The sequence below is a fragment of the Stenella coeruleoalba genome (assembly GCF_951394435.1).
Source record: "Stenella coeruleoalba genome assembly, chromosome: 11".
Taxonomy (NCBI): Eukaryota; Metazoa; Chordata; class Mammalia; order Artiodactyla; family Delphinidae; genus Stenella; species Stenella coeruleoalba.
The window spans coordinates 19,588,929-19,613,630 of NC_137157.1; the positions used below are offsets into that span (position 1 = coordinate 19,588,929).

At 35.5% G+C, this 24,702-nt stretch overlaps 1 protein-coding gene across 2 annotated transcripts in view; it reads right to left on the minus strand.

The window, feature by feature from the left end:
* PARPBP (PARP1 binding protein) overlaps nucleotides 1-24,702 on the minus strand; it is a gene marked incomplete at its 3' end in the record, with an annotated part of 83,481 nt that overhangs the window by 29,197 nt on the left and 29,582 nt on the right. For both annotated transcript variants that reach the window (XM_079935990.1, XM_079935991.1), the window contains exons 5-6: nucleotides 8,646-8,816; nucleotides 7,182-7,336 (exon numbers count right to left, since the gene is read on the minus strand). In XM_079935990.1, the coding sequence (XP_079792116.1) occupies nucleotides 7,182-7,336; nucleotides 8,646-8,816 (326 nt within the window). The remainder of the gene's footprint in view (nucleotides 1-7,181; nucleotides 7,337-8,645; nucleotides 8,817-24,702) is intronic.

Consider the following 24,702-nt stretch of genomic DNA (forward strand, 5'->3'; position numbering starts at 1 on the left):
ACTGCAAAAATACTGAAACACTATGCTGTATACCTGAAACTAACATGATATTGTAAATCAACTATACTTCAATAAAAATTTTAAAAATAGCTGCATAAAAATTTCATTTAAATGAGGTAAATAGAGAAATAAACACACATAAAAATATTAAAAGTCAATTCCTCTGAGGATTTTATTACTGTAAGTCTATAGTACCATTTAACTTCAACAAAATATATCTATTTTGCTTTGCCAAAAATATAGTATTCTTTAAAATTAATTATATGCTATCTCAGAAGAAATGGCTGGCCAATATATTATTTAGCAATTCAGATGTCACTGATATTGACTATAAGTCATATTCAAACCCTCTTCCAAATTCACTTCGTTGTAATAGATATCCATATAAGAAGACAGAAGGAAACAATTCAGAATAAAATCCTGAAAAAAATTCTTCTTGGAATCTTAAAATGGAAAGACGTTTCATAGAATAAAATATAGCGATTAAGAGAATGGGTCCCTGGGTCAGAAGTGAATTCAGATCCCAACTCTGCTACTTAATAACAATATTTAATAATATTTGCTGTCTACAAGAGACCCACTTCAGACCTAGGGACACATACAGACTGAAAGGGGATGGAAAAAGATATTTCATGCAAATGGAAACCAAAAGAAAGCTGCAGTAGCAATTCTCATATCAGACAAAATAGACTTTAAAATAAAGACTATTACAAGAGACATAGAAGGATACTACATAATAATCAAGGGATCAATCCAAGAAGAAGATATAACAATTGTAAATATTTATGCACCCAACATAGGATCATCTCAATACATAAGGCAAATACTAACAACCATAAAAGGGGAAATCGACAGTAACACATTCATAGTAGGGGACTTTAACACCCACTCTCACCAATGGACAGATCATCCAAAATGAAAATAAATAAGGAAACACCAGCTTCAAATGTGACTAAGGTAAGTTACACCAGTGCTTCAGTTTCTTCCTCTCCAAACTGAGTATTTATCTAGCAACTACAATGTAAGGTTTTTTTTAATGATCAAATGATAATCCCCATAAAGAGTTCAGTGTAATGTCTGATGCATAGTAAGTGTTCAATAAATACCAGCTATTTTTATTAGTACTATGCTATGGCATACCCATCAAACTGACAATGATCTCTCATGATTGCTAGCATATACAACCCATTTCTGCCCCCCACAAATTAATCTAAAATTAACTCACCATAAAATACACCAATATTATAAATAAGAGTCTATCTGATTAAAAACACCACTTAATTCCAGTATCATTTAAAAACAAATCAAAAATTTATGCATAAGAAAATGACAGACACCAAACACAAAGGGAACTACGAACCTATAGCCTGCAAAAAGGAGATCCCAAACACAGTAAGATAAGGAAAATAAGAAGACAGAAAAACACACAGCAGATGAAGGAGTAAGATAAAAACCCACCAGACCTAACAAATGAAGAGGAAATAGGCAGTCTACCTGAAAAAGAATTCAGAATAATGATAGTAAAGATGATCCAAAATCTTGGAAATAGAATAGACAAAATGCAAGACACATTTAACAAGGACCTGGAAGAACTAAAGATGAAACGCACAACAATGAGCAACACAATAAATGAAATTAAAAATACTCTAGATGGGATCAATAGTAGAATAACTGAGGAAGAAGAACGGATAAGTGACCTGGAAGATAAAATAGTGGAAATAACTACTGCAGAGCAAAATAAAGAAAAAAAGAATGAAAAGAACTGACGACAGTCTCAGAGACCTCTGGGACAACATTAAACTCACCAACATTCAAATTATAGGGGTTCCAGAAGAAGAAGAGAAAAAGAAAGGGACTGAGAAAATATTTGAAGAGATTAGAGTTGAAAACTTCCTTAATATGGGAAAGGAAATAGATAATCAAGCCCAGGAAGCACAGAGAGTCCCATACAGGATAAATCCAAGGAGAAATACGCCAAGACACATATTAATAAAACTGTCAAAAATTAAATACAAAGAAAACATATTAAAAGCAGTAAGGGAAAAACAACAAATAACACACAAGGGAATCCCCATAAGGTTAACAGCTGATCTTTCAGCAGAAACTCTGCAAGCCAGAAAGGACTGGCAGGACATTTAAAGTGACAAAGGAGAAAAACCTGCAACCAAGATTCCTCTACCCAGCAAGAATCTCATTCAGATTTGATGGAGAAATTAAAACCTTTACAGACAAGCAAAAGCTGAGAGACTTCAGCACCACGAAACCAGATGCTAAAGGACCTTCTCTAGGCAAGAAACACAAGAGAAGGAAAAGACCTACAATAATGAACCCAAAACAATTAAGAAAATGGGAATAGGAACATACATATCGGTAATTACCTTAAATGTAAATGGACTAAATGCTCCCACCAAAAGACACAGATTGGCTGAATGGATACAAAAACAAGACCCATATATTTGCTGTCTACAAGAGACCCACTTCAGACCTAGGGACACATACAGACTGAAAGGGGATGGAAAAAGATATTTCATGCAAATGGAAACCAAAAGAAAGCTGCAGTAGCAATTCTCATATCAGACAAAATAGACTTTAAAATAAAGACTATTACAAGAGACATAGAAGGATACTACATAATAATCAAGGGATCAATCCAAGAAGAAGATATAACAATTGTAAATATTTATGCACCCAACATAGGATCATCTCAATACATAAGGCAAATACTAACAGCCATAAAAGGGGAAATCGACAGTAACACATTCATAGTAGGGGACTTTAACACCCACTCTCACCAATGGACAGATCATCCAAAATGAAAATAAATAAGGAAACACCAGCTTTAAATGATACATTAAACAAGATGGACTTAATTGATATTTATAGGACATTCCATCCAAAAACAACAGAATACACATTTTTCTCAAGTGCTCATGGGACATTCTCCAGGATAGATCATATGTTGGGTCACAAATCAAGCCTTGGTAAATTTAAGAAAATTGAAATTTTATCAAGTATCTTTTCCGACCACAACGCTATGAGACTAGATATCAATTACAGGAAAAGATCTGTAAAAAAATACAAACACATGGAGGATAAACAATACACTACTTAATAACTAAGTGATCACTGAAGGACTCAAAGAGGAAATAAAAAAATACCTAGAAACAAATGACAATGGAGACACGACGACCCAAAATCTATGGGATGCAGCAAAAGCAATTCTAAGAGGGAAGTTTATAGCAATACAATCCTAACTTAAGAAACAAGAAAATCTCGAATAAACAACCTAACCTTGCACCTAAAGCAATTAGAGAAAGAAGAACAAAAAACCCCCAAAGTTAGCAGAAGGAAAGAAATCATAAAAATCAGATCAGAAATAAATGAAAAAGAAATGAAGGAAACGATAGCAAAGATCAATAAAACTAAAAGCTGGTTCTTTGAGAAGATAAACAAAATTGATAAACCATTAGCCAGACGCATCAAGAAAAAAAAGGGAGAAGACTCAAATCAATAGAATTAGAAATGAAAAAGGAGAAGTAACAACTGACACTGCAGAAATACAAAAGAAAACGAGAGATTACTACAAGCAACTCTATGCCAATAAAATGGACAACCTGGAAGAAATGAACAAATTCTTAGAAATGCACAACCTGCCAAGACTGAATCAGGAAGAAATAGAAAATATGAACAGACCAATCACAAGCACTGAAATTGAAACTGTAATTAAAAATCTTCCAACAAACAAAAGCCCAGGACCAGATGGCTTCACAGGCGAATTCTATCCCACATTTACAGAAGAGCTAACACCTATCCTTCTCAAACTCTTCCAAAATATAGCAGAGGGAGCAACACTCCCAAACTCATCCTACGAGGCCACCATCACCTTGATACCAAAACCAGACAAGGATGTCACAAAGAAAGAAAACTACAGGCCAATATCACTGATGAACATAGATGCAAAAATCCTCAACAAAATACTAGCAAACAGAATCCAACAGCACATTAAAAGGATCATACACCATGATCAAGTGGGGTTTATTCCAGGAATGCAAGGATTCTTCAATATACGCAAATCAATCAATGTGATAAACCATATTAACAAATTGAAGGAGAAAAACCATATGATCATCTCAATAGATGCAGAGAAAGCTTTCGACAAAATTCAACACCCATTTATGATAAAAACCCTGCAGAACGTAGGCATAGAGGGAACTTTCCTCAATATAATAAAGGCCATATATGACAAACCCACAGCCAACATCATCCTCAATGGTGAAAAACTGAAAGCATTTCCTCTAAGATCAGGAACAAGACAAGGTTGCTCACTCTCACCACTCTTATTCAACATAGTTTTCGAAGTTTTAGCCACAGCAATCAGAGAAGAAAAGGGAATAAAAGGAATCCAAATCGGAAAAGAAGACGTAAAGCTGTCACTGTTTGCAGATGACATGATACTATACATAGAGAATCCTAAAGATGCTACCAGAAAACTACTAGAGCTAATCAATGAATTTGGTAAAGTAGCAGGATACAAAATTAATGCACAGAACTCTCTGGCATTCCTATACACTAATCATGAAAAATCTGAAAGTGAAATCAAGAAAACACTCCCATTTACCACTGCAACAAAAAGAATAAACTATCTAGGAATAAAACTACCTATGGAGACAAAAGATCTGTATGTAGAAAATTATAAGACACTGATGAAAGAAATTAAACATGATACAAATAGATGGAGAGATAAACCATGTTCTTGGATTGGAAGAATTAACATTGTGAAAATGACTCTACTACCCAAAGCAATCTACAGATTCAATGCAATCCCTATCAAACTACCACTGGTATTTTTCACGGAACTAGAACAAAAAATTTCACAATTTGTATGGAAACACAAAAGACCCCGAATATCCAAAGCAATCTTGAGAACGAAAAATGTAGCTGGAGGAATCAGGCTCCCTGACTTCAGACTACACTACAAAGCTACAGTAATCAAGACAGTACGGCACTGGCACAAAAACAGAAAGACAGATCAATGGAACAGGATAGAAAGCCGAGAGATAAACCCACGCACATATGGTCACCTTATCTTTGATAAAAGAGGCAGGAATGTACAGTGGAGAAAGGACAGCCTCTTCATTAAGTGGTGCTGGGAAAACTGGACAGCTACATGTAAAACTATGAGATTAGATCACTCCCTAACACCATACACAAAAATAAGCTCAAAATGGATTAAAGACCTAAATGTAAGGCCAGGAACTATCAAACTCTTAGAGGAAAACATAGGTAGAACACTCTATGACATAAATCACAGCAAGATCCTTTTTGACCCACCTCCTAGAGAAATGGAATTAAAACAAAAATAAACAAAGGGGACCTAATGAAACTTCAAAGCTTTTGCACAGGAAAGGAAACCATAAACAAGACCAAAAGAAAACCCTCAGAATGGGAGAAAATATTTGCAAATGAAGCAACTGACAAAGGATTAATCTCCAAAATTTATAAGCAGCTCATGCAGCTCAATATCAAAAAAACAAACAACCCAATCCAAATATGGGCAGAAGACCTAAATAGACATTTCTCCAAAGAAGATATACAGACTGTCAACAAACACATGAAAGAATGCTCAACATCATTAATCATTAGAGAAATGCAAATCAAAACTACAATGAGATATCATCTCACACCAGTCAGAATGGCCATCATCAAAAAATCTAGAAACAATAAATGCTGGAAAGGGTGTGGAAAAAAGGGAACCCTCTGGCACTGTTGGTGGGAATGTAAATTGATACAGCCACTATAGAGAACAGTATGGAGGTTCCTTAAAAAACTACAAATAGAACTACCATATGACCCAGCAATCCCACTACTGGGCATATACCCTGAGAAAACCATAATTCAAAAAGAGTCATGTACCAAAATGTTCACTGCAGCTCTATTTACAATAGCCCAGAGATGGAAACATCTTAAGTGCCCATCATCGGATGAATGGATAAAGAAGATGTGGCACATATATACAATGGAATATTACTCCGCCATAAAAAGAAACGAAATTGAACTATTTGTAATGAGGTGGATAGACCTAGAGTCTGTCATACAGAGTGAAGTAAGTCAGAAAGAGAAAGGCAAATACTGTATGCTAACACATATATATGGAATCTAAGAAAAAAAAATGTCATGAAGAACCTAGGGGTAAGACAGGAATAAAGACACAGACCTACTAGAGAATGGACTTGAGGATACGTGGAGGGGGAAGGGTAAGCTGTGACAAAGCGAGAGAGGCATGGACATATATACACTACCAAATTTAAGGTAGATAGCTAGTGGGAAGCAGCCGCATAGCACAGAGAGATCAGCTCGGTGCTTTGTGACTGCCTGGAGGGGTGGGATAGGGAGGGTGGGATAGGGAGGGTGGGAGGGAGGGAGATGCAAGAGGGAAGAGATATGGGAACATATGTGTATGTATAACTGATTCACTTTGTTATAAAGCAGAAACTAACACACCATTGTAAAGCAATTATACTCCAATAAAGATGTAAAAAAAAAAAAAAAGAAAATGAAAAAAACGTAGCAGAAAATGGAATATAAAATTCATCATATTTTTATCAATTTTCCTGACTCATTCTTGGTATGAGTTTCCTTTATTGCTAAATAAAACGTTTAAAGAAATTATCTATTCAGTCATTTCCAATCCTCAAAAATCTATTTCTTCCAGAAAAAAAATGAATGGTAAGCCCTCTTCTCTAGTCAAATTTAATTTGAACATGTCATTTGACTTTGGCAAAAATTTTAGAATGACAGATAAGCAGAAATTTAGGGGGAAAGGTCATGTGATTATAATTTATTAATCTAGATATTTTATTAATTTAAGTATAGTTCATTAACAATGTCATGTTAATTTCTGGTGTACAGTAAAAGCAATTCTTTCCTATTATAGTTTATCACAGGATATTGAATATAGTTCCCTGTGCTATATAGTAGGACATTGTTGTTTACCTACTGTATATATAGTAGTTTGTATCTGCTAATCCCAAATTCCTAATTTATCCCTCCCTCATATAGATATTTTGTTTCTTCTTCCTAGCTTAGTCTGATGCTTGGTCATTTCAATAGCTCTTAATTTTTAATCTACCTCTGATTCTGTGATGTTTTAAAGACAGACTAATAACACCCATTTGTCATACCTTGGATTTGGTATTTCTCCAAGAATTTCATCTAATTTGTCAATGAAATTAATAAAATTAGACAATCCTTTTATATGTGTCCTTAAAGGATCAGATGGTGATGGTGCATATCCTTTCCCTCCAAGCTCTATTGTTCTAATAAATGACGTAGCCACCTATGAATTAAAACAAATAATTTGGTTATGTTTAATGATTTAGTAAGTTAAAACTACACCTTATTTTATGAAGCTAGGCACATTTACATATTTCTAGGTACACAGGTAGAAAGAAGCACTTTTTATAACTCATGCCACATTTTCATTCAGAAGCAAATAATCAAAGAAACAACTGTTATGTAGAATTCATGCCAGCAAGGGTGATGGCAACACAGGTGGAGACTGAGACTGAGGAGCCAAGTTAGAGACAAATTAAGGGCGTAAGAATATGTTCATAAGAGTATATCATTGTTGGGAATTCCCTGGTGGTCCAGTGGTCAGGACTCTGCACTTCCACTGCAGGGGACTCCGGTTCGATCCCTGGTCGGGGTACTACGATCCCGCAAGCCGCACAGCATGGCCATAAAAAAAGAGTATATCACTGTCTATAAAGAATTAGACAGTGGTATTCTACAAAAAATAAATATATTCTTAAATAGACTGACTACTGGCTACTGGAATTGTTATATGGAACAAAGGGATTTTTCTGTGTCAATTGTGTTGATTTATTCAAAGTTGAACAATTAATTCAACTCTTCCAAGCCTTAGCTTCTTTATTTGTAAAATAAAGGTTTAGACTAGATAATCACTAAGCCCCATCTAGCTTGCACATTTTTGGATCATTTGATCATGTGTAGTTCAAAAGGTCTTGCCTTTACAATGATAAAAATACATATATATAATATGATGGCTATACATTAGGCCATCTCCATCAAAGACAAAATGTTCTAAAGCTGTATTTTCCAAAGCATATCTTAAGAAAGAAAAAATCTATGAAATTTAAATAATCTGGGGAAAGTTCCATGGTTAAATAACTTAGGAAATGACAGGTTAAATAACAAGGTTAACTTAAGCAGGTTTCTTTATGGTAGGACTTCTTGGAAGAAGTATACATGCATTACATATATCCAGTAAGAGTATACACGATTTCCAATTTTTTGCCCTTGGAAACATTTATTCAAAGAGCATTGAACAGGCACTTTTGCCTCTGGAAATAATTTATTCAAGGAGAATCTAACAGGGTTAGCACTCCGCAGAACACATGTAGGGAAACACAGCTTTAGAGAAATTCTCCCTTATGAACTATATATATAGTAAAATATACAGTAAAAAACAAAACTACCACGGATTTTCAAATACATGACATAGAACACATATTCACAATTTAAAAGTTGCTCTGTCATAGTTAAAAGAATTCTATATTAAGGTACATGGATCCACTGTTCAGAGAGTCTTTAAAATAAATATTGAAAAGGTAACATGTCCATACCAAAAAGATAGACATCTGTTTCTCTCGAGCAGCATGTTTCAAATCAGTGAAGGCTTCTCTTCCAAGTCCTCTATCAGGAATATTGAGAATATGAGCCAGAGCCAAGTCGTTCTTTGAATTCACCAGCAGGTTTAAATATGAGTAGATAATTTTCTTTGCTAGTAACTGTATCTGTACAATAAAATATTTTCTTTATTGAAGATTTCTAAATTCATAAATAATCTTTTTATTTATTTATTTTTTATTGAAGTATAAGTGATTTACAATGCTGTGCCAATCTCTGCTGTGCAGCAAAGTGACTCAGTTATACACACATAAACATTCTTTCATATTCTTTTCCATTATGGTTTATCACAGGATATTGAATATAGTTCCCCATGCTATACAGTAGGACCTTGTTGTTTATCGATTCTAAATGTAATAGTTTGCATCTACCAACCCCAAACTCCCAGTCCATCCCTCTCCCCCCCACCACCCTTGGCAACCACAAGTCTGTTCTCTATATCTATGAGTCGGTTTTTGTTTTGTAGATAAACTTATTTGTGCCATATTTTAGATTTCACATATAAGTGATATAATATGGTATTTGTCTTTCTCTTTCTGACTTACTTCACTTAGTATGATAATCTCTAGTTGCATCCATGTTGCTGCAAATGGCATTATTTCATTATTTTTTATGGTTGAGTAGTATTCCATCGTATACATATACCACATCTTTATCCATTCACCTGTCAATGGACATTTAGGTTGTTTCCATATTTTGGCTATTGTGAACAGTGCTTCTATGAATTTAGGGGCGCATGTATCTTTCTGAACTATAGTTTTGTCCAGGTATATTCCCAGGAGTGGGATTGCTGGATCATATGGTAACTCTATTTTCAGCTTTCTGAGGAGCCTCCATACTGTTTTCCATAGGGGCTGTACCAACTTACATTCCCACCAACAGTGTTGTAGGGTTCCCTTTTCTCCACACCCTCTCCAGCATTTGTTATTTGTAGACTTTTTAATGATGCCCATTCTGACCAGTGTGAGGTGGTACCTCATTGCAGTTGTTTTTTTTTTTAACATCTTTATTGGAGTATAATTGCTTTACAATGGTGTGTTAGTTTCTGCTTTATAACAAGGTGAATCAGCTATACATATATCCCCATATCTCTTCTCTCTTGCATCTCCCTCCCTCCCACCCTCTTTATCCCACCCCTCTAGGTGGTCACAAAGCACAGACCTGATCTCCCTGTGCTATGCAGCTGCTTCCCACTAGCTATCGATTTTACATTTGGTAGTATATATAAGTCCATGCCACTCTCTCACTTCGTCCCAGCTTACCCTTCCCCCTCCCCGTGTCCTCAAGTCCATTCTCTAGTAGGTCTGCGTCTTTATTCCTGTCCTGCCCCTAGGTTCTTCAGAACGTTTTTTTTTTTAGATTCCATATATATGTGTTAGCATATGGTATTTGTTTTTCTATTTCTGACTTACTTCACTCTGTATGACAGATTCTAGGTCCATCCACCTCACTACAAATAGTTCAATTTCGTTTCTTTTTATGGCTGAGTGATATTCCATTGTATATATGTGCCACATCTTCTTTATCCATTCATCTGTCGATGGACACTTAGGTTGCTTCCATGTCCTGGCTATTGTAAATAGAGCTGCAATGAACATTTTGGTACATGACTCTTTTTGAATTATGGTTTTCTCAGGGTATATGCCCAGTAGTGGGATTGCTGGGTCATATGGTAGTTCTGTTTTTAGTTTTTTAAGGAACCTCCATACTGTTCTCCATAGTGGCTGTATCAATTTACATTCCCACCAACAGTGCCAGAGGGTTCCCTTTTCTCCACACCCTCTCCAGCATTTATTGTTTGTAGATTTTTTGATGATGGCCATTCTGACTGGTATGAGTTGATACCTCATTGTAGTTTTGATTTGCGTTTCTCTAATAATTTAGTGATGTTGGGCATCTTTTCAAGTAACTACTGGCCATCTGTAGATCTTCTTTGGAGAAATGTCTAGTAAGCTCTTCTGCCCATTTTGCGATTGGGTTGTTTATTTTTTTGTTGTTGAGTTGTATGAGCTGTTTATATATTTTGGAGATTAAGCCCTTGCCTGTCGTATCATTTGCAAATATTTTCTCCCATTCCAACAATCTTTTTTTAATACACAGCAAAAATACTTATGATCATTCAATGACAGTATCTCACTCAGCTCTTTGGGAAAAGAGAATTGCCATATAAACCAAAAGTTTGGGTTGAACAATGAACATATCCTGGCTCGTGAAACCAACTTGCCATCAATGAGAATCTATGAGTAAATAACAACTATCATAATTGTTGGAAAATGTCTCTTAGAAAATGATATAAAAGATACAGCTGCATTTCTGATGAGACCTGATCTCATTTCCCTACATACATTTGCCACTAAATAATCACTAACAATGAAGCTCCCTGAAGCGTAGGGAATGGGCCAACTGCCACTATTTGGTCCCATACCCATGTCTCTTTACAGGGCAAGATATAAGGGCTGAAGTTAAATTGTTAAATTTCTGAAGAATTACTAGATACTGACTTTCACAATACCAAATAACCAACTAAGAATTAAAATAAAGAGATTCAACCAAATGTTAGCAAATAATAGCAAGTAGTTGATGTTGACATTAACTGGCCTAAAACAGAGCTATAGACTGTTCAAACACAAGATAAGTAACATTTGTGAGAACTTGATAGGGGCAACAGTTCTTTCATATATACGGCACTTGTCCTTCACAGTCAAGTGATAAACCAGGGTATTCAATGATCTTTTTCTTAAAATTAGCTAACTATAGCTTTTCAAAGCCTTGCAACTTCTAGTATTACAGAAGTGATACTGTGAACTCCCACAGGTAACCACTACAAAATATTAGGTAAAATTTTTAAAACATAACTATGTAAAGACACTGGAAAGCATCCAAAAAGCAGACACAAGCTGGAGGAGAATTTAATGTTAGAAGAACTGCAACAAGAAGGGTAAGAATTGCAAGTTTGTGCTTATTCAAGTCCCTACAACTTCCAGTAAAGGAGGGGATGCAACTTATCATGTGAACCCCTTAAATAACAAACATTAAATATTAAATAAAAAATTTTAAATAGTATTTAAAGACACTGGTAAGTGTCCAAAAAATAGAGGCTGGAGGAACATTTAGTTTTAAAAGAACTGCAATAAGAAGGGTATGAATTAAGTTTGTGGTTTACTGGCCCAAGTTTCATGACTATAGAAGTGACTAAAGGTGCCAGAGATTAGAATTCAGAGCTGGGAAAACAGCTAGAAATTTAAAGGAGGAATTCCTAGAAACAGTTGAGAGCATAAATATCCAAAACCCCTAGCTGACAGCAAAACTATGCAAGCATGGGGAAGATTCCAGGGGGTCCATCAAAAACACAGACAGAAAACAGAAAGAAATATATTAGAAAGATTGAGCTATAAAGAACCAGAGCTATGCGTCTGAAGGTTTGCTAAACTGAGTGCACTCTACAACTGTGTATAGCTTAAGTGGCAGAAAACTGAAGCTGAACAGGCTTGAAATGTTAAGTATACAAAGCCAAAACCTGTCAGAACAACTGGAAAATTCATGAAAATCCCTAGGAAAAAGGAATCCACAGAAATAAGCTCCATATCTCCCCCAAATGCTTGGCTGACTGCCAAATTTGGCAGGCAGAGGGAAGACTTACAAAAGCCAAGCTAAAAAAATCAGCAAAGGGAAACTATAAGAACAGATATCCAATGCATACCACCAAGGAAACAAACTATGAAGTTGGAATCTAGGCAAGTTACCTGCCTACTAGAAATAAAAACCAATGCTCCTCAGAAGAACATGAGAAAAAACTGGAGTTGCTACAAAATATTACCTGAAATGTCTGGGTTTCATCCAAAAATTACTAGACAGCCAAAGAAAAGGGACTGTGACCCCTTCTTAGGATAAAAAGCAGTCAATAGAAAATGGCACCAAGTGGACCTACATGTTAGATTTATCAGACAGAATATCAAAGCATCTGCTCTAAATATAGTCAAAGAACTAAACTAAAATGTGTTCAATGAATTAAAGGAAATTATGTTATCAGTGACTTAATAGAGGAATGAGAACTGAAAAGTGGACACTATAAAGAGAAAATTCTAGAGATAAAAAGTACAATAACTGAAACAAAATTTGCTTGGTGTGCTCAACAGCAACTTGAAGAAAGTGAAAGAAACTATCAGTGCACATATAGATATATAAATAGAAATTACCAAATCTGAAAAACAAAAGAGAAAAAAAGAAGGAACCAAAGAGATCTGCAGGTCAAATTAAACAAGTCCGACACACATGTAATTGAAATCCCTGCAGAGGAGTGAAAAAAACAGAAAAAATATTTGCTGAAATTATGGCAAAAAGCATCCCAAATTTGGTGGAAAACATCAATTTATAGATCCAAGAAGTTACTCAAGTAGGAAAACACAAAGAAAAGCACTCCTTTACACTTAAACTCTGACATCCAAAGATAAAAAATCTTAAGAGCAGCCAGAGCAAAATGACACATTACATACACAGGAACAATAGTAAGGTTAATAGAACATCAAAAATTAAGTATGTAAGCCAGAAGACAATGAAACAACATATTATATGTGCTGAAAAATGATCTTAAAAATTACTTTACAATTACAATAGTCAAGATAGCACAGTATTGATTTCCTTCCCATGGCAGAAACTTGGAACCCAGGTGATATTCAGTCTTAATTTTCTTATATCCTTTGAGGCACTAGGGGTGCTTCCCTCTTATTTTCTAATATTGGGTTGGCCAGAAAGTTTGTTCATGTTTTTCTGTACCCTCTTACGGACAAACTCGGACGAACTTTTTGGCCAACCCAATAGATACATTAAACAACAGAAAAACATGTTTTTATGAACAAAGACTTCTCACAGGAGTATCCATTTTCTTGAAAACAGCACACAAATCTTGCTGTAAACTGCCAATGTTACAATTTAATTCTACCTTTCTTCTGTGAAAGAAGGAAAAAATGTTGCTTATATAATAAGTGTCAGGAAGTTTTCAGGCCCATAAAGAGAAACTTAACCTGTCTCCTTATAAACAGTAATATATAGCATTCTAATATAAAAATATTACAATTTAGTCATTCCCCTAATGAGGGTCATTTAGATTCCTCCAAATTTTATTATAAGCATTGCTGCATGTATATTCTGATACTGATCTCCCTGTATATATGTTGAGTGTTTTTATAGTACTGCTGGGATTATAGAGAATGTACTTTTCTATTATTTTAATACATACTGCCAAGTGTCCTTCACTTGTACCTATTTATACCCCCACCAACAGTGAAGGAGAGTTCCCATTTTCCTATATCCTGGCCAATACTTAATGTTATAAAACTTTTAAAGTTTTACCTATTTCCTCTGATTACCTGGAAGACTAGGAATCTTTTTAAAAATGTGTTGGCCATCTTTATTTCTTTTCCTGTTAACTGACTGCATGGCTTTCTATTGTATAATTTGTTTGCTTTTTTCTTATTCATAGTAGTTCTTTTTATATTCTAGATTTTAACCCTCATATATTACGCACTGGCAAAGATCTCCTCTCAGTCTGTTTCTTATATTTTACCACTGTTAATAGAATAGGTCAAGAAATTTTTACATTTTGTAATGATCAAATTCATTAATCTCTTCCCTAATTTTTTTTGCTTTCTGGGTCTTAAGAATCCTTCTCAACCTTGAGATTATAAACGTTTCCTTTTAATAAGTGAATATAAATTGTAAAAACAAAACAAAAAAAAGCATAGTATTTACAAAAGGACAGACACTCATATCAATGAAACAGAATAGAGTCCAGAAAGAGAACACAGATATTGCCATTTGATTTTTGATACAGGTGCAACAGAAGCAATAAAGAAAGGACAGTCTTTACAATAATTGGTGTGGGAGCAACTGGTCATCCATCTGCAAAACAAATGAACTTCACCTAAACCTCACACCTTTTATAAAAATTAACTCAAAGTAGATCACAGACCTAAACGTACAGTACAAAATTATAAAACTTTCAGAAGAAAACATAGGAGAATATCTTCATGACTTGGGATTAGGAAGACTTATTAGATATGACAGCAAAAGTACAAAACATAATAGAAAAAAAATGATAAATTGGATTTCATCAAAATTAAATTCCTTGCATGAAATTCTCTCCTTATTCTCACACTCTCAACTACTTTCACCCTGCTCTGGAATCCTGTTTGTTTTTAATTCTTAGATGTTGCTCCCAGAATGTTCACTTGAAATCCTCTCCTTGCCTATTACCCTGGGAAAATAGACTCACAAATGCTAAACTCAACTTATGCTCAAAACTCATGAAATTCATAAGTCTATCAGTGACTGACACCTTAGCTAAAGACCCAATAATTTATCATCTGTAAACTCTAAGAAAATATTTTCCTTATTAAAATTAAGATTTCTTAATATTCTGTCTAATCACATTAAATTAAGAAGCACAAAAGAGAGTTAAAAGGTAGAAATAAAACTTACAAATCAATAGGAAGTCTCTCAGACAGTTATAAAGGAAGTTTCAAGTTCATACACATCTTAAAAGCACTTCTAAAGATAACATGCTTTGGGATTATTTAACTTTCATGTAAAAAACAATTCTTAAAACATGTAAGGCAGTCAGGGTCAATTTAAAAAACCTCAATGGACAGGAAAAGGTTACCTTAAACATGGACTCCAAATAAAATCTAAGCAAAATTCATTAAAACAAAAAGTTTGATATGAATTCTATGAAACTATTTTTCTTAAATATTAAAGATACTAAATGTTACATTTGAAGAGAGGCTCCCTGATTTTCCAGTATAAAGAAACAATTCACATATTCTCCTTCTTATCAACCTGTTATAACTATGCATATGAACCAATTATAATTCTCTACATAAATATTAATACTTTCTGATACTTTGTCTATTTTATTAATCTTTCTACTATTTTATGAGTGCCCTGAGAGCAAATGATGCATCCTTAAGCCCTAAAAGAATGACTGGCATAAGACCAGGTAATCAATCCATTCTTATTAATAAGTTCTCAATCAGCATTTGTTCAATGATAAACGAAAGAAAAATTCATACATGTATTTGCCCCTTTTAGATATTTCAAAATTGAAACTATTGATAAAAACTTATCGGGAAGTTGGGATCAAATAAGAGCTCATATATTTTTATTACATTGCCTTAAAAAGAAAAGTACTAAGATACAACTAAATTAAAATCATCTTTAAGATCTGTCCTAAAATGATCAAGGGATCAATCCAAGAAGAAGATATAACATTTGTAAATATTTATGCACCAACCATAGAAGGACTTCAATACATAAGGCAAATGCTAACAGCCATAAAAGGGGAAATCGACAGTAACACAATAACACTAGGGACTATAACACCCCACTTTCACCAATGGACAGATCATTCAAAATGAAAATGAATAAGAAAACACAAGCTTTAATGATACATTAAACAAGATGGACTTAATTGATATTTATAGGATATTCCATCCAAAAAGAACAGAAAACACTTTCAAGTGCTCATGGAACATTCTCAGGATAAAATATATCATGCGTCACAAATCAAGCCTTGGTAAATTTAAGAAAATTGAAATCGTATCAAGTATGTTTTCCGACCACAACACTATAAGACTACATATCAATTAAGGAAAAAAACGTAAAAAATACAAACACATGGAGGTTAAACAATACACTACTAAATAACGAAGAGATCACTGAAGAAAACAAAGAGGAAATCAAAAAATAGCTAGAAACAAATGCCAATGAAAACATGATAACCTAAAACCTATGGGATGCAGCAAAAGCAGTGCTAAGAGGGAAGGTTATAGCAACACATCCTACCTCAAGAAACAAGAAAAATTTCAAATAAACAACCTAATCCTACACCTAAAGAAATTAAGAGAAAGAAGAAAAACAAACCCAAAGTTAGCAGCGGAAAAAAAATCAAAAAGATCAGATCAGGGCTTCCCTGGTGGTGCAGTGGATGAGAATCTGCCTGCCAATGCAGGGGACACGGGTTCGAGCCCTGGTCTGGAAAGCTCGCACATGACGCAGAGCAACTAGGGCCGTGAGCCACAATTACTGAGCCTGCGTGTCTGGAGCCTGTGCTCCGCAACGAGAGGCCGCGATAGTGAGAGGCCTGCACACCGCGATGAAGAGTGCCCCCCGCTTGCCGCAAATAGAGAAAGCCCTCACACAGAAACGAAGACCCAACACAGCCAAAAATAAATAAATGAATGAATAAATTTTAAAAAAACAAAAAAAAGTGGCTTCCCTGGTGGCACAGTGTCTGCCTTCCGATGCAGCAGACAAGGGTTCGTGCCCCGGTCCGGGAAGATCCCACATGCCGCAGAGTGGCTAGGCCTGTGAGCCATGGCCGCTGAGCCTGCACGTCCGGAGCCTGTACTCTTCAACAGGACAGGCCATAACACTGAGAGGCCCGCATACCGCAAAAAAAAAAAAAGATCAGATGAGAAATAAATGAAAAAGAGAAGAACTACAATCCTGCAGCCTGTGGAACACAAAACACATTCAAAGAAAGATAGACAAGATGAAAAGGCAGAGGGCTATCTACCAGATGAAGGAACAAGATAAAACCCCAGAAAACTAACTAAATGAAGTGGAGATTGGCAAGCTTCCAGAAAAAGAATTCAGAATGATGATAGTAAACATGATCCAGGACCTTGGAAAAAGAATAGAGGCAAAATTCGAGAAGATGCAAGAAATGTTTAACAAAGACCTACAAGAATTAAAGAACTAATTAACAGAGATGAACAATACAGTAACTGAAATGAAAAATACACTCAAAGGAATCAACAGCAGAATAACTGAGGCAGAAGAACGGATAAGGGACCTGGAAGACAGAATGGTGGAATTCACTGCTGCGGAACAGAATAAAGAAAAAAGAATGATGAAACGAAATGAAGACAGCTTAAGAGACCTCTGGGACAACACTAAACACAACAACATTTGCATTATAGGGGTCCCAAAAGGAGAAGAGAGAGAGAAAGAATCTGAGAAAATATTTGAAGAGATTATAGTCAAAAAATTCCCTAACATGAGAAAGAAAGTAGCCACCAAACCAGGAAGCGCAGAGTCCAATACAGGATAAACCCAAGGAGAAACACGCCAAGACACATAGTAATCAAATTGGCAAAAATTAAAGACAAAGAAAAATTATTGAAAGCAGCAAGAGAAAAACAGCAAATAACACACAAGGGAACTACCATAAGGTTAACAGCTGATTTCTCAGCAGAAACTCTACAAGCCAGAAGGGAGTGGCATGAAATACTTAAAGTGTTGAAAGGGAAAAACCTACAACCAAGATTACTCTACCCAGCAAAGATCTCATTCAGATTCGATGGAGAAATCAAAAGCTTTACAGACACGCAAAAGCTAAAAGAATTCAGCACCACCAAACCAGCTCTACAACAAATGCTAAAGGAACTTCTTTAAGTGGGAAACACAAGAGAAGAAAAGGACCTACGAAACAAACCCAAAACAAAAAGACAATGGTCATAGGAACATACGTATCGAAAATTATCTTAAACGTGAATGGATTAAGTGCTCCAACCAAAAGACACAGGCTTGCTGAATGGATACAAAAACAAGACACATACAGATGCTGTCTATAAGAGACCCACTTCAGACCTAGGGACACATACAGACTGAAAGTGAGGGGATGGAAAAAGATATTCCATGCAAATGGAAATCCAAAGGAAGCTGGAGTAGCAATATTCATATCAGATAAAATAGACGTTAAAATAAAGAATGTTACAAGAGACTAGAAAGGACACTATATAATGATAAAGAGGTCAATCCAAGAAGAAGATATAACAATTATAAATATATATGCACCCAACATAGGAGCACCTCAATACATAAGGCAACTGCAAACAGCTATAAAAGAGGAAATCGACAGTAACACAATAATAGTGGGGGACTTTAACACCTCACTTATACCAATGGACAGATCATCCAGACAGAAAATTAATAAGGAAACACAAGTTTTAAATGACAAAATACACCAGATAGATTTCATTGATATTTATAGAACATTCCATCTAAAATCAGCAGATTACACTTTCTTCTCAAGTGCGCATGGAACATTCTCCAGGATAGATCACATGTTGGGTAACAGATCAAGCCTCAGTAAATTTAAGAAAATTAAAATTATACCAAGCATCTTTCTGACCACAACGCTATGAGATAAGAAATGAATTACAGGGAAAAAAACATAGAAAAAACACACACACATGGAGGCTAAATAATACATTACTAAATAACCAAGTGCTCACTGAAGAAATCAAAGAGGAAATCAAAAAATACCTAGAGACAAATGACAATGAAAACACGACAATCCAAAACCTATGGGATGCAGCAAAAGCAGTTCTAAGAGGGAAGTTTATAGCTATACAAGCCTACCTCAAGAAACAAGAAAAATCTCAAATAAACAATCTAACCTTACACCTAAAGGAACTAGAGAAAGAAGAACAAACGAAACCCAAAGTTAGCAGAAGGAAAGAAATCATAAAGATCAGAGCAGAAATAAATGAAATACAAACAAAGAAAACAATAGCAAAGGTCAATAAAACTAAAAGCTGGTTCTTTGAGCAGATAAACAAAATTGATAAACCATTAGCCAGACTCATCAAGAAAAAGAGGGAGAGGACTCAAATCAATAAAATTAGAATTGAAAAAGGAGAAGTTACAACAGACACCGCAGAAATACAAAGCATCCTAAGGGACTACTACAAGCAACTCTATGCCAATATAATGGACAACCTGGAAGAAATGAACACATTCTTAGAAAGGTATAACCTTCCAAGACTGAACCAGGAAGAAGTAGAAAATATGAAAAGACCAATCACAAGTAATGAAATTAAAACTGTGATTAAAAATCTTCCAACAAACAAAAGTCCAGGACCAGGTGGCTTCACAGCTGAATTCTATGAAACATTTAGAGAAGAGCTAACACCCATCCTTCTCAAACTCTTCCAAAAACTTGTGGATTAAGGAACACTCCCAAACTCATTCTATGAGGCCACCATCACCCTGATACCAAAACCAGGGAAAGATACTACAAAAAAACAAAATTACAGACTAATATCACTGATGAATATAGATGCAAAGATTCTCAAGAAAATACTAGCGAGCAGAATCCAACAACACATTAAAAGGATCATACACCATGATCAAGTGGGATTTACCCCGGGATGCAAGGATTCTTCAATATACGCAAATCAATCAATGTGATACACCATATTAACAAATTGAAGAATAAAAACCATATGATCATCTCAGTAGATGCAGAAAAAGCTTTTGACAAAATTCAACACCCATTTATGATAAAAACTCTCCAGAAAGTGGGCATAGAGGGAACCTATCTCAACATAATAAAGGCCATATACGACAAACCCACAGCAAACATCATTCTCAATGGTGAAAAACTGAAAGCATTTCCTCTAGGAACAGGAACAAGACAAGGCTGCTCACTCTCACCACTATTATTGAACATAGTTTTGGAAGTCCTAGCCACGGCAATCAGAGAAGAAAAAGATATAAAAGGAATACAAATTGGAAAAGAAGTAAAACTGTCACTGTTTGCAGATGACATGATACTATACATAGAGAATCCTAAATATGCCACCAGAAAACTTCTAGAGCTAATCAATGAATTTGGTAAAGTTGCAGGATACAAACTTCATGCACAGAAATCTCTTGCATTCCTATACACTAATGATGAAAAATCTGAAAGAGAAATTAAGGAAACACGCCCATTTACCGTTGCAACAAAAAGAATAAAATACCTAGGATTAAACCTACCTAGGGAGACAAAAGACCTGTATGCAGAAAACTATAAGACACTGATGAAAGAAATTAAAGATGATACCAACAGATGGAGAGATATACCATGTTCTTGGATTGGAAGAATCAATATTGTGAAAATGACTGTACTACCCAAAGCAATCTACAGACTCAATGCAATTCCTATCAAATTACCAATGGCATTTTTTACACAACTAGAACAAAAAATCTTAAAATTTGTATGGAGACACAAAAGACCCTGAATAGCCAAAGCAGTCTTGAGGGAAGAAAACGGAGCTGGAGGAATCAGACTCCCTGACTTAAGACTATACTATAAAGCTACAGTAATCAAGACAATATGGTACTGGCACAAACAGAAACATAGATCAATGGAACAAGAAAGAAAGCCCAGAGATAAACGCACGCACCTATGGTCAACTTATCTATGACACAGGAGGCAAGGATATACAATGGGGAAAAGACAGTCTCTTCAATACGTGGTGCTGGGAAAACTGGACAGCTACATGTAAAAGAATGAAATTAGAACACTCCCTAACACCATACACAAAAATAAACTCAAAATGGATTCGAGACCTAAATATAAGACCGGACACTATACACCTCTTAGAAGAAAACATAGGAAGAACACTCTTTGACATAAATCACAGCAAGATCTTTTTTGATCCACCTCCTAGAGTAATGGAAATAAAAACAAAAATAAACAAATGGGACCTAATGAAACTTCAAAACTTTTGTACAGCAATGGAAACCATAAACAAGATGAAAAGACAACTCTCAAAATGGGAGAAAATATTTGCAAACGAATCAACGGACAAAGGATTAATCTTCAAAATATATAAACAGCTCATATAGATCAATATTAAAGAAACAAACAACTCAATCCAAAAATGGGCAGAAAACCTAAATAGACATTTCTCCAAGGAAGACATACAGATGGCCAAGAAACACATGAAAAGCTGCTCAACATCACTATTAGAGAAATGCAAATCAAAGCTACAATGAGGCAACACCTCACACCAGTCAGAATGGGCATCATCAGATAATCTACAGACCAGAAATGCTGGAGAGGGTGTGGAGAAAAGAAAACCCTCTTGCACTGTTGGTGGGAATGTAAATTGATACAGCCACTATGGAGAACAGTATGGAGGTTCCTTAAAAAACTAAAAGTAGAATTACCATATGATCTAGCATTCTCACTACTGGGCATATACCCAGAGAAAACCATAATTCACAAAGACACATGGGACTTCCCTGGTGGCGCAGTGGTTGAGAGTCCGCCTGACGATGCAGGGGACACGGGTTCATGCCCCAGCCCGGGAAGATCCCACATGCCGCGGAGCGGCTAGGCCCATGAGCCATGGCCGCTGAGCCTGCGCCTCCAGCGCCTGTTCTCCGCAACGGGAGAAGCCACAACAGTGAGAGGCCTGCATACCGCCAAAAAAAAAAAAAAAAGACAGATGGACCCCAATGTTCACTGCAGCACTATTTACAATAGCCAGCAACCTAAATGCCCATCGACAGATGAATGGATAAAGAAGTTGTGGTACATATATACAATGGAATATTACTCAGCCATAAAGAGGAACCAAATTGGGTCATTTGTTGAGACGTGGATGGATCTAGAGACTGTCATACAGAGTGAAGTAAGTCAGAAAGAGAAAAACAAAAATCGTATATTAACGCATGTATGTGGAACCTAGAAAAATGGTACAGATGAACTGCTTTGCAGGGCAGAAGTTGAGACACAGATGTAGAGAACAAACGTATGGACACCAAGGCGTAAAACCACGGTGGGGTGTGGATGGTGGTGTGCTGAATTGGGCGACTGGGAAAGAAGGAAAGAAAGAAAAGAAAAGAAAAGAAAGAAAGAGAAAGAGAGAGAGAAGGAGGGACAGAGGGAGGAAGGAAGGAAGGAAAGAAGGAAGGAAGGGAGAAAGAAAGAAAGAAGAGAGTCTTCTAGTAGTGAGTTGAATACCTGGGGACGCACAAAAATCTTTAAGAACCCTAGGTTACCATTAATGCTACAGAGACAGAGTAATAAATGAAATGTTTTTCAGCATTTTTTGAAAGTTGTTTCTTCTTCTTTAAATAAGTAGTATATTACTCTCTGGGGACTCAACTTAGCCTCATACTACACCTGAAACTGGAAGATTATTTTATACGGTAGAACATACTACTGCTAATATTAAGTATTATTTTTGTTATTGTTATTACTATTATTATTAATAGTAGTAGGAGGTTACTTTTCATCATTAAAGTGCTTTCACATATATTTTTAAAAAAAAGATCTGTCCTAAAATTTTATAAAGTAAGGTATAACATAGTTTTCTGCTGTATTTCAAAAGTGCTTTTATCTTTACTTTCACAGTAAATCATAATACTTCATGTGAATCTATAACACAAAGTTTCCATTTTAACCTAACAGTGCAATAGTCTGTCTAAAACATACAGGAAGCGTGACACAATTTCCCAAAAATCAAAGCAGCGGAAAGAGACATTCACGTTGTAATCAGAAATTCCTTTACTCTTTCTACATTTAATTTCAGGCAATCTCTGTTTCACTGTGCTTCTGCTGTCCAGAAATAATGAGAGTTTACTAATATGTATATGTCTGATCCTTATTGGGTACAAGACCAGGGCTTAAACTCCCACATCTACAACTTGTTCTTAAAGGCTAGCAAATAGTGTCCTTCTGATCTGTGATGTTAGGCAAACATCAGGGAAAAACATCTTGGAGTCCTCACAGTTAGAGTGTTTCTTTTAACTCATGGCTGCAATTGGAAATCTATCCCTATCATTATGGTCAGATAACATGGCAGTTATGGTTTCCCTGCTCTTGTATTTGCAAGTGGGTTTTAAAGAGGCTGTCTGGAAAAGCATTCCACATAAATACAGTTATGATGTCCAGAAGCAAGGGCTTAAATTGAAAAAATCCACAATATTGAAGCTTTTACCCAGATACCAAAAATAAAGATACTGTTCCATTTATCTGTTTAATAAACTGATTCTATCCATACCACAAAATATTTGCAATGTTTGTTTAGAAGTTGAACAATTTTATTTAAACTTTTTGACATCTTCAAGTTGCTTTTACTAACTCTTAACTATTACTGAAATGCATATGTTCAATCTCAATTTGAATAAAGTCAGTTTTTCTAAATTGGTATTAAAATTTATACAAGTATTGTTTTTATTTGTCAACACATAAATTCTTACATATAATGAACAAACAAGATTGGACTAGAACTAATATACTCGTAGAATTTTTTTATTTAACTGATGATTTTCTTTTGGGGCCTTTATTCTGTTCTTCCCTTCATTACTTCAGGATTTCTAAAGCAATAGATTAGTACCTCAGGGGAAAATAAAATAAAATAAAATAAGGAAACAAAAATATTGTTTCTCCAGTCCATTTCATTCATCTACTTGAGGAGCTGGTGTGACATTAGTAAGCATTTGGTGATCAAAATATATCTTATTACGACTGTAGCCCAAAAAGTCACTTAGGAATTTTAATAGAAATAAAATACTTTGCAAAAGAAAAATCAGAAGTCCGCAAGTAACAGAAGAATGGTTGAGAGGATAGCTGCTATTTTAATAGTCCTCATAAAATCTAATCCATCAGCTAAGTGGTAGATAAAATTCTCTTAGAAAATATAATCCAAGAAGGCAAAAGATAAAAAGTAGAGGATTAACACGACGAAACTACCATTGTTTGTTAAATGAGAAAACTATATGCTTACAGTGAAGACCCTTCAGTTTCTATATACTATAATTCTTTTTCATGGCTATCCCTTTAGGATTTTTTTAATCATAAAGTAAGTTTCTTGATGACAACTTTATATAGTTTACTGCCGGTATTTGATGTTACAAACATTAGGGTGTTTGAGATATGCAGGATCCTTATATCAATATGTAACTGGGGATTTCCCTGGTGGCACAGTGGTTAAGAATCCGCCTGCCAATGCAGGAGACATGGGTTTGATCCCTGGTCCAGGAAGATCCCACATGCCGAGGAGCAACTAAGCCCGTGCACCACAACTACTGAGCCTGCGCTCTACAGCCCATGAGCCACAACTACTGAGCCCACATGCCACAACTATTGAAGCCCGCACGCCTAGGGCCTGTGGTCCACAATGAGAAGCCACCTCAATGAGAAGCCCGTGC